Source organism: Somniosus microcephalus, chromosome 6, assembly GCF_052327205.1.
Source record: "Somniosus microcephalus isolate GS21.2 chromosome 6, FLI_Smic_1.0, whole genome shotgun sequence".
Taxonomy (NCBI): domain Eukaryota; kingdom Metazoa; phylum Chordata; class Chondrichthyes; order Squaliformes; family Somniosidae; genus Somniosus; species Somniosus microcephalus.
The window spans coordinates 120,468,714-120,481,037 of NC_140992.1; the positions used below are offsets into that span (position 1 = coordinate 120,468,714).

Below are 12,324 nucleotides of genomic sequence, written 5' to 3' on the forward strand. Positions count from 1 at the left end.
ACTGTACCCTAAACAGACACATCCAAAACTGTACCCTAAATGTACACAGACAAAAGTGTACCCTAAACACACACAGCCAAAACTGTACCCTAAATGCACATAGCCATAACTGTATCCAAAACACACACAGCCAAGACTGTACCCTAAACACATATAGTCAAAACTGTACCCTAAATGCACATAGCCAAAACTGTATCCTAAACACACACAGCCAAAAATGTACACTAAACACACATAGTCAAAACTGTACGCTAAACACACACAGCCAAAACTGTACCCTAAATGCACACAGCCAAGACTGTACCCTAAACACACACAGCCAAAATTGTACGCTGAACACACACAGCCAAAACTGTACCCTAAATGCACATAGCCAAACTGTACACTAAACACACATAGCCAAAACTGTACCCTAAACACACACAGCCAAAACTGTACCTTAAACACACAGAGCGAAAACTGTACCCTAAATGCACATAGCCAAACTGTACCCTAATTGCGCACAACCAAAACTGGACCCTAAATGCACACAGCCAAAACTGTACCGTAAACACATGCAGCCAACTCTGTACCCTAAACACTCACAGCCAAATCTGTACCCTAAACACACACAGTCAAAACTGTACCCTAAACACACACAGCCAAATCTGTACCCTAAACACACACAGCCAAAACTGTACCCTAAACACACAGCCAAGACTGTACCCTAAACACACATAGCCAAAACTGCACCCTAAATGCACACAGCCAAAACTGTACCCTAAATGCACACAGCCAAGACTGTACCCAAAACACACACAGCCAAAACTGTACGCTAAACACACACAGCCAAAACTGTACCCTAAATGCACATAACCAAAACTGTATCCTAAACACACCCTGTCAAAACTGTACCCTAAACACACAGCCAAATCTGTACCCTAAACACACACAGCAAAACTGTACCCTAAGCACACACAGCCAAAGCTGTACCCTAAATACACACAGCCAAAACTGTAGCCGAACACACATAGCCAAAACTGTACCCTAAACACACACAGCCAAATCTGTACCCTAAACACACATCGCCAAAACTGTACCCTAAACACACAGCCAAAGCTGTACCCTAAACACACACTGTTAAAACTTTACCCTAAACACACACAGCCAAAACTGTACCCTAAACACAAACAGCCAAATCTGTACCGAAAAACACACACAACCAAAACTGTACCCTAAACACAAACAGCCAAATCTGTACCTTAAAGACACACAGCCAAAACTGTACCCAAAACACACACAGCCAAAACTGTACCTAAACACACACAGCCAAAACTGTACCTGAACACACACAGCCAACTCTGTACCCGAAACACACACAGTCAAAACTGTATCCGAAACACACACAGCCAAATCTGTACCCTAAACACACACAGCCAAATCTGTACCCTAAACACACACAGCCAAATCTGTACCCTAAACACACACAGTCAAAACTGTACCCTAAACACACACAGCCAAATATGTACCCTAAACACACACAGCCAAAACTGTACCCTAAACACACAGCCAAAGCTGTACCCCATACACACAGCTGAAACTGTACCCTAAATGCACATAGCCAAAACTGTATCCTAAATGTACACAGGCAAAACTGTACCCTAAACGCACGCAGCCAAATCTGTACCCTAAACACACACAGCCAAAACTGTACCCTAAACGCACACAGTCAAAACTGTACCCTAAACACACACAGCCAAAACTGTACCCTAAACACACACTGTCAAAACTGTAGCAAAAATCTATAGGCATCAAATCCTTCCCAATACTGTGCCCTGAACACACATTGCCAAAACTCTACCAAAAAACCACAGGCATCAAACCCTTCCCAAAAGTGTGCCCTGAACACATTGCTAACACTGTACCCTGAACACATTGCCAATACTGCACCTTCATCAGACCTAACCAACCCGCGCCCTCGAATTGTTGCTATATTTGACACTATGCACTTACTATGTTTCTGATTGATGAGAACTGACTAAGTAACTGTGTCGCCAGTTTAAAGAGGGCAAACGAGGAGAAGGAACAGAAGATCAACATCCTGGAAGAGGCCAAAACTGCAGTTCAGTATGAGGCAGGAGAACTGCGCTCAAACCTCAGGGAAGTGGAAAAATCGAGATTGGAGGCCCGGAGAGAATTGCAGGAACTTCGACGACAGGTGAGGATAGGAGACTGGGAGAGAGCAATCAACGTTAAACTCATTCCCCAGCAATCTTCTAACATGGGTTCTTCAGTTCCTAGAATATATATTAACAGTACAAATCAACTCAAGGAGCATGAAAAAAAACCTCCCAAAAAATCTAATGCTTGGTACAATAATTAGCAGTCAGAAGATGTTGCTTTGGTCTGTTAAATTAAGTCAGTTTTAGTAAAGGAATGTGGATTAGATTTATTTGACCCTCTTCAAAGATAGCTTATGGCATGCGTCAGGTAGTATGCAATCTTCAGGAGTTCCTTTCCTTTCATGCTTCTCACCACTTGCTTTAAAAATTTCGTTGTAATGCACTGTGCACTAACAATGACAATAAAGTTGATTATGATTATGATTATGATTATGATTATTATCTGGGGCTGGGATTGGAGGTTATAGGGATAGGTACAGACTGAGAGCACCATGTGCTCCACAGGGGCCGAATTATTGCTGGGCAGAGGAAACGGTCAATATCTTTGGTGGGCAGTAGAAACATAGAAACATAGAAACATAGAAGATAGGGGCAGGAGTAGGCCATTCGGCCCTTCGAGCCTGCTCCGCCATTCAATGAGATCATGGCTGATCATCCAAATTCAGTACCCAGTCCCTGCCTTCTCCCCATATCCCTTGATCCCTTTAGCCTTAAGAAATATATCCAACTCTTTCTTGAATATACTTAATGAACTGGCCTCCACTGCCCTCTGTGGCAGAGAATTCCACAGGTTCACCACTCTCTGGGTGAAGAAATTCCTCCTCATTTCAGTCCTAAATGGCTTACCCCTTATCCTTAGACTATGACCCCTGGTTCTGGACTCCCCGGCCATCAGAAACATCCTTCCTGCACCTAGTCTGTCCAGGCCTGACAGAATTTTATAGGTTTCGATAAGATCCCCTCTCAATCTTCTAAACTCCAGTGAGTATAAGCCCAATCGACACAATCTCTCCTCATACGTCATTCCTGCCATCCCAGGTATCAGCCTGGTGAATCTTCGCTGCACTCCTTCCATTGCAAGAACGTCCTTCGTCAGGTAAGGCGACCAAAACTGCACACAATACTCAAGGTGCGGTCTCACCAAGGCCCTGTACAACTGCAGCAAGACATCCTTGTTCCTGTACGCGAACCCTCTTGCTACGAAGGCCAACACACCATTTGCCTTCTTAACCGCCTGCTGCACCTGCATGCTTACCTTCAGCGACTGGTGCACAAGAACACCCAGGTCTCTTTGCACTTCCCCTTCTCCCAATCTATTGCCATTCAAATAATAATCTGCCTTCCTGTTTAATAGTGTCTGGACAGAGGAAGGGGGTGGTATCTGTGGAGGGCAACAGTCAGGGTTTAATAGTGACTGGACAAAGGAAGGGACAATATCTGCGGAGGGCACCAAGACTGGTTTGAATAGTAGACATGCGATGGATGAATAATTTGCAGTTTTGTTTAATTACTTTTGGGGATCAGGGAGAATTTATATAGAACTTTCCCTCAGGCAATTAGGTGGAGCGGTAGAATAGGGAATTCAGAAGAAACTTCTTTACCCAAAGAGTGGTGAGAATGTGGAACTCGCTACGACAGAGAGTGGTTGAAGCAAATAATGTAGGTGCATTTAAGGGGAGGCTAAACGAGCATATGAGGGAAAAGGGAATAGAGGATTATGCTTATAGATTTAGATGAAAGACGGGAGGAGGCATGAACTGGTTGGGTCGACTGGCCTGTTTCTGTGCCGTATATCCTATGTAATCCTATGTAATGTAATCTGTGATAGGATACATTGCTTTTTACCTGTGGCACAAGTGAGTGTGATGGGCCAAATTATCTTTTCTCTGTCCACACTGTTGTGTCTGTACCTTTCTACCTAGACACAATTAGAACTCAGAACCCAGAGATTCAAACATGAAGTGCTTTATTCAGGAAGGAAAGGAAGGTTCTGGAGAGTTCCGAACAAAGAGAGCTAAACTTAACCAAGAGAACACCCAACCATGTATCTGCTGTGACAGCGCCACCACAGGTGGGAGGAGAATACACAATACATAACATATTCCTCCCCTCTTAAATGAAAGGTCCACATTATTCCTCAACAGGTAAGTTACTTTCAACGCACTCAACTAACCAAGGGTAGAGGTAGACTGCCTCAAACCCTGACTTTACCCTGGGGTTTATTCTGCCCCAGTCTTGTGGGTAAGTCACTAAGCCTACAGATCCAAGCGTCTTGGAGGCCGCCGCTCTCTGACAGGATACCGGCGGTCATCTCTGGCTTCCACAGCAGTAGGCATTGACACAGGCCTAGATAGAGAAGGTGCCTGTGTCAGTCGAAAGTCAGGAGTTTACACAGGTCGAACAGTCTCTATGACTTCCTGTGTTGGAGAAGAGCACTGTGGCAAAGGGTGCTGGTTTGCGGTATCATCTGGAAACAGTTCAGGCCAACCAGCCGTTGGAGCCTCTGTGGCTGTCTCTGCTCCTAGCAACAGTTAATCTGTGTGTCTTCTCCAGACGATGTCCTCAGCAGTCTCAACCGTGTAAGACACAGGGCCCGTCTGCGCGATCACTGTAGCAGGAACCCATTTCGGTCCAGTGTTGTAGTTTCGAGCTAGGACGTGCTCTCCAGGGTGAAACCGTCTCTCCTTGGCTCTTTTCTCTCTCTTTTCAGCTTGAGCTTGTTGTAGACAATGGACAACCTGTTCTGCCCTTGGAGGTTTGAGTAAGTCAAAACTTGTCCGCAACTGACTCTTCATCATGAGCGAAGCGGGGGAAGTTTTGGTTGTGGCATGCGGGTCGTTCCTGTAGGACAACAGGAAGCTGTTCAGATGCTGGTGGATTGAGCCCTGACCTTGCGATGCCTTCAAGGCGTGCTTCAAAGTTTGCACGAACCTTTCTGCCTGGCCGTTAGTAGAGGGAAGATAGGGCGCAAACCTGATGTGTTGGACACCATTCACATGCAGGAAGGTTGCAAACTCCTGTGATACAAATTGTGGACCGTTGTCACTTACGAGTTGTTCCGGTGAGCCATAACGGCTGAACATCTCACCAAGTTTCTCAATTGTTTTCTCTGCCGTGGTAGACCTCATCACAGCGACCTCCGGCCACTTGCTACAAGCGTCCACAACCACCATAAACATCTTCTCTTCGAAAGGACCAGCGAAGTCCACATGTACTCGCTGCCACACTTCTGCAGGCCAATCCCAGGGGTGTAGGGTTGCCAGCTGTGGAACATTCCAGACCCTTTGACATGGGGAACATGTTTTGGCTTTCTCCTCAATATTCCCATCGAGACCTGGCCACCAGAAGTAGCTTCTTGCCATTTCCTTCATCCGAACCATCCCACTGTGGCCTGTATGAAGTTGTTGCAGTATAGGTTCCCTCAGAGGTGGCAGAATGATGACACGGCGTCCCCAAAGAAGACAACCTGCCTGGACGGAGAGCTCATTTCTTTTTGAAACGTAAGGTTTCAAACTAGGAGAATCTCCTATAGCTCTCCCTCGATTGACATCGTCCATTACCTCAGACAGGACTGGATCATTGCGGGTGTACCTTCACACTTGAACTGCCATGACAGGTGCTCCCTCCACTTGTCTAAAGTAGAAGATGTCTATCTGACGAGGCTCTGGGGGAGTAATAGGCAAGGGTAGCCTCGAGAGACCGTCTGCGTTGCCGTGCAAGTCTGATTTGCGATATTTGATGTCGTATGTGTGTCCTGACAACAGTAAAGCCTACCTTTGCATCCTGCTTGCAGCATGAGACGGAATTCCGGTGTGGGGCCCGAAGATTGAAGTCAATTGACGGTGGTCCGTCAGGAGTGTGAACCTTCTCCCAAACAGGTACTGATGAAATTTTCGAATTCCAAAAACGATTCCCAAGGCCTCGCGCTCAATCTGTGCATAGTTACTCTCAGCCTTGTTCAAGTGCGTGATGCGAAGGCGATAGGTTTCTCTTCACCAGAAGGCATGATGTGGGATATGACTGTTCCAACACCATATGGTGACGCATCACATGCTAGCTGCACGGGTAGCTTTGGGTCGAAGTGTGTCAGGACCTCCGATTTCAGCAATGCTTTCTTTGCTTGGGCGAAAGCTTCATTGCAAAGTTCATTCCATTTCCATGTTTTGCCTTGACGTAGCAACTGATGTAATGGCTTCAGCAATGTTGCTAAGTCTGGAATAAACTTCCCACAGTAGTTAAGTAGCCCCAGAAATGAACGTGACTGGCTCACATTCTGGGGTGCTGGGGCCTCCACGATCGCCTTGACCTTTGACGGCGCCTTATGCAGGCCAGTAGCGTCAATCACCTGCCCCAGGTACTCAACTGAAGACTGAAAGAATTCACATTTGTCTTTACGAACTCTGAGTCTGTACTCTTTCAGTCACTGTAGTGTCGCATCCAAGTTCAGAAGATGATCCTCCTCATTTGTCCCAGTGACAAGGATGTCGTCCAGGTAGCACTGGACTCCTGGCAGTCCACTCAAAATCTGATCCATTGCCCTTTGGAATAGAGCAGGGGCCGACGTAATTCCAAACGGAAGGCGGCAGTACCTGTATAGCCCCTTGTGTGTCACAATTGTCAGCAGCTCCTTTGATTTGTCATCGACATGCATTTGTAGATCAGCCTGGCATAAGTCTATTTTGCTAAACTTTTGCCCTCCGGCCAGGCCCGTAAAAAGATCATCAATGAGGGGAAGATGGTACTGTTCCGCAGACAGCACCGGGTTAATTGTCACTTTAAAATTCCCGCAGATTCGAACAGATCCATCCTTTTTCAGGACAGGAACAATGGGTGTGACTCATTTGCTCACGCTTACAGGCTCCAGGACTCCATTCTCGACTAAGGCCTCCAAGTTAGCCTCAACTTTTGGCCTAATTGCATAGGGTACAGGTCGGGCTTTGTGAAACTTCGGCTTGCTGTCAGGTTTAATGTCCAGTCTCACGCTGATCTTTTTCATGCTCCCAAGTTCCCCATTGAAGAGTTCTGCATGTTTGTTTAACACTGCAGTCAGACCTGACTCCCCTTTTGACATCATGCGGACTGCAGGCCAGTCCAGCGTGATTTTCTCTAGCCACGCACATCCCAGTAGCGATGGGTAATTTCCCTTTACCACATATAGTGGCAGTTTTGCAGTCTGTCCGTTCAATTTAACTGTCACCTCAATGGCGCCTCTCATGGCCACAGGTTCGCCGGTATACGTCTTTAGCACAATGTTTGTTGGCTGAAGGGTAAGATGCTTTAGCATTTTGTTGTAGACAGTTTCTGAAACAAGGGACACAGCCGCGCCTGTGTCCGCCTCCATCCGCACTAATTGTCCCTCCACCAGTGGTGACGCCCAGTAGCCATTTGAATCACCTGCAACCGTCAGTATGTGCACCTCTTCCTCCTCAGAGGTGTTGCTCCCCTCTGTTTTGGTTGTTCCATCATACTGCACTGAATGAACACTCTTTTTCCTCTCTTGTCCAAATACAGACATTTTGCTTTCATGCTTCCCAGCTCTGTCTGTTCTTTTTTTACCTCTACAGGCGCGTTCAATGTGACCCTTTTTGCCACAATTTCGGCATTCCAACTCCGTACATCAGCAGTCATTAGCGTGATGGCCCGTTTTCCCACAATGGTAACATGTGCCGTTCCGCGCACCTTTCAGCTCAGACGACACCTTGTGAACTCTCCCTGTTGAACTTAACTGGTGAGCCTCCTTTTCTGCCATCTCCATGGAGACACTAACTTCAATGGCCTTTTCAAGAGTAAGGTTGTCCTCAGTAAGGAGGCGCTTCTGTGTGGCTGCACTTTGCAGACCACACACAAGTCTGTCTCTAATGGTGTCATTCAGCACCTCCTTGAACTCGCAGTGTTCTGACAACCTTTTTAAAGCAGCAATAAACATCGTCACTGATTCCCCCTCCTCTTGATTCCGTTTGTGAAATCTAAATCTCTCAGCAATAACCAGAGGTTTTGGTGAAAAATGTGCTCCAAGAATTTCCACTAGTTGCTTATATGTTTTTGTTCCTGGCTTATCTGGCTGCACAAGGCTGCGAAGTAAATTGAATGTCTTCGGCCCCATTACACTCATAAAGGCAGGCATGACCTTTTCGTTTGCCACCGCATTCGCCAATAGAAAATAGTCAAAACGTTCTGTATAAGCGCTCCATTGCTCCACATTTTCATCAAAATCACCAATGTTTCCTAATATAGTAGCCATCTCACGTTTCAAATTAAAATGTCTGTTTACTCACTGCACCCGTAACGTTAATGTGATGCTGCAATCTCTGTTCTGAGTGTTTTGTAGTCGAAAGCAAGAAAGTTCCCAGAACGCAGATTCATTGGATCCTCGTTGCCACTTTGTTGTGTCTGTACCTTTCTACCGAGACACAATTAGAAGTCAGAACCCAGAGATTCAAACATGAAGTGCTTTTTTCAGGAAGGAAAGGAAAGTACTGGAGAGTTCCGAACAAAGAGAGCTAAACTTAACCAAGAGGAAATTAATGGTGGGAAATATGGAGATGGCAAAACCACTGAATGAATATTTTATATCAGTCTTTACAGTAGAAGACACTAAGAATATCCCAACACTGGACAAACAGGGGGCTAAAGGGGGGGAGGAGCTAAACACGATCAAAATCACTAAGGAAGTGGTACTCGGTAAAATAATGGGACTCAAGGCGGATAAATCACCTGGACCTGATGGCTTACATCCTAGGGTCTTGAGGGAAGTGGCAGTAGGGATTGTGGATGCATTGGTAATAATTTTCCAAAACTCCCTGGACTCGGCAAAGGTCCCGACAGACTGGAAAACTGCAAATGTAACACCCTTATTTAAAAAGGGCAGTAGACAGAAGGCTGGAAACTATACACCGGTTAGCCTAACATCTGTGGTAGGTAAAATTTTGGAGTCCATTATTAAGGAGACAGCAACAGGACATTTGGATAATCATAATTTAATAGGACAAAGTCAGCATGGTTTTATGAAGGGGAAGTCATGTTTGACAAATTTGCTGGAGTTCTTTGAGGAAGTAACATATAGGGTGGATAAAGGGGAACCAGTGGACGTAGTGTATTTAGACTTCCAAAAGGCATTTGACAAGGTGCCACACAAAAGATTATTGCTTAAGATAAAAAATCACGGGATTGGGGGTAATATTCTGGCATGGATAGAGGATTGGCTATCTAACAGAAGGCAGAGAGTTGGGATAAATGGTTCATTCTCAGACTGGCAATCAGTAACTAGTGGTGTTCCGCAGGGGTCAGTGCTGGGTCCCCAACTCTTTACAATCTATATTAACGATTTGGAGGAGGGGACCGAGTGTAACATATCAAAGTTTGCAGATGATACTAAGATGGGAGGGAAAGTAGTGAGTGAGGAGGACTTAAAAAACCTGCAAGGGGACATAGACAGGCTAAGTAAGTGGGCAGAGATTTGGCAGATGGAATACAATACTGGAAAGTGTGAGGTTATGCACTTTGGCAGGAAAAATCGTAGAGCAAGTTATTATCTTAATGGCAAGAAACTGGAAAGTACTGAAGTACAAAGGGATCTGGGGGTCCTGGTGCACGAAACTCAAAAGGTTAGTATGCAGGTGCAGCAAGTGATTAAGAAGGCCAATGGAATGTTGGCTTTCATTGCTAGGGGGATAGAATATAAAAATAGGGAAGTATTGCTTCAGTTGTACAAGGTATTGGTGAGACCGCACCTGGAATACTGCATACAGTTTTGGTGTCCATACTTAAGAAAGGACATACTTGCTCTCGAGTCAGTACAAAGAAGGTTCACTCGGTAAATCCCGGGGATGAGGGGATGGACATATGAGGAGAGGTTGAGTGGATTGGGACTCTACTCATTGGAGTTCAGAAGAATGAGAGGCGATCTTATTGAAACATATAAGATTGTGAAGGGGTTGGATCGGGTGGATGCGGGGAGGATGTTCCCGATGATGGGTGAAACTAGAACTAGGGGGCATAGTCTTAGAATAAGGGGCTGCTCTTTCAAAACTGAGATGAGGAGGAACTACTTCACTCAGAGGGTGGTAGGTCCATGGAATATGCTGCCCCAAAAAGCTGTAGAAGCAACATCATTACATAAATTTAAAACAGAAATAGACAGTTTCCTAGAAGTAAAGGGAATTAAGGGTTATGGGGAGCGGGCAGGAATTTGGACATGAGTCTAAGTTCGGATCGGTCATGGCCCTGTGGGTAGCGGAGCTGGCCCAGGGGCCGTGTAGCCTGATCCTACTCCTATTTCGTGTGTCTAATTCTGTTAGATTCAGGAGATGGTTCTGTGATAGTAGATTGGCGGTTAGGATCAGATCAGCCATGATCTTATTGAATGGCGGAGCAGGCTCGAGGGGCTGATTGGCCTTCTCCTGCTCCTATTTCTTATGTTCTTATGTTCTTATGTTGAACACCCAACCATGTATCTGCTGTGACAGCGCCACCACAGGTAGGAGGAAAACACACAATACATAACACACACTTGCTTAACGTTCCAACAATCTGTTGTTGTTAACTTGATGCTAACCCAGGAAGTGCCTCGGTACCTATTTATACCCAGTCTTTAAAGCAAATGTCCTTATATGAACGGCCATTCTAAGACTTCGATTAAAAGACATTTATTAAACTGCATGCCAAGCCCAGAAACCTGCTTTCACACCGGCTCACTGCTGCCCCTTGTGCTGTTTACTCAGGTGAAGATGCTGGACAGTGAGAATGCAAAGAAGAGCAAGGAAGTGGCGGAGTTGCAGTCCCGAGTGGCATTGGAGGAACAGCGCTGGGAGGAGAGCAGGCGGGAATACATTGGCCTGAAGCAGAAGATTGCGGAGACAGAAGCTGGCCGTGAATTAGCTCGCAAAGAGGTGAGAGCTGAGCAGTGTGTGATCATTCATTACTGATACAGCAGCAACACACTTACAAGAAAATAATTCCAAACTATCATAGTATTTGTTGGGTGATTTCATATTTTGCCCCTCTTCAAATAGTTCCATGGGATCTTTACACCCATCTGAACAGGCAGTCAGGGATTTGGTTAAACATGTCATCCAAAAATACGGAACCTCCATCAATACAACGCTCCCTCAGTTCTACACTGGAACGTTGGCTAGATTATGTGCTCAAGCCCTAGAATGGGACTTGAATCCATACCTTTTGACTCAATGGTGAGCGTGCTCCCACTGAGCTCAACTTACAAAAGCTCTGCTATTGGGTGGCCTGGTGCCTCAGAGTGTCGGAAAACCAATGTGTTGTGTCAAACAGTGATGGTGCCTGGTGCATTCACACATTGGGACTAAGTTTCTGCAGGAGTCCTTTAAGGTGCAGATCTGAGGGCTGACAAAACCTCCATCCACCCACTCGTTTCCCCCCATAGACCCCCTCCCAAATTCTGGGGTCACAGGTACTTGGGCCTGTACCATTAATGGCGCAACCAGGGCACCACTTCAGGAAAATCGTTAAGGGTCTCGGTCATAGCGTAAGGGTGCCGAGCTGAAGATACTTAAAGAAAATGTGTCCATTTTTTTTTAATGGGTAGGTATCCATACTGCGATAGGAAGATAGGAATTGCTAGACGAGAAAAGACCAAGATCCATCTAGTTTGCCTTCTATCATCCTGGTAGTCGCATGATACAATGATAATGGAGTTGTTGACTAATCAAAGCAATCAATCTCTATCAATGAATCTACATCAGACCCAGACATGAGGCAAGGAAAACCCCAGTGATAGTGAGTTTTGGGAAGCATAGGTCCAAAGTCACCTGTCCCAAACATGCTACACTTACCACATGTCATGTCTCAAATTACTCATATACTGTATCACAAAATGTTATTTTCTGAAAGAAATTTATCTAATTTGCATTTTGAATCAATACTAACAACTTCCACCATCTCCCTAGGAAGCCTGTTCCATAGATTAACCACTCGCTCATTGAAATATAGTTTCTGCAGATCAGTTTTGAATTTACTATTTACCCACTTTCTCAAGTGTAGGCCATGTCCTCTGAATCAGCTGCTCTGTGTTTTTATAAAAATTTGCTCTCAGGATGTAGGTAACATTGGCAAAGCTGGCATTTATTGCCCATCCCTAGTTGGCTTGGAAGATGGTCATGGGCCATCTCCTTCAACCTATCTAGCTCCC

General features: G+C 45.5%; 1 protein-coding gene across 1 annotated transcript in view; it reads left to right on the forward strand.

The window, feature by feature from the left end:
* The window catches only part of LOC147116046 (uncharacterized), a 487,956-nt gene that overhangs the window by 156,513 nt on the left and 319,119 nt on the right, over positions 1 to 12,324 (forward strand). The window contains exons 13-14 of the mRNA XM_085990760.1: positions 2,038 to 2,197; positions 10,883 to 11,050. Coding sequence (XP_085846886.1) covers positions 2,038 to 2,197; positions 10,883 to 11,050 — 328 coding nt within the window. The remainder of the gene's footprint in view (positions 1 to 2,037; positions 2,198 to 10,882; positions 11,051 to 12,324) is intronic.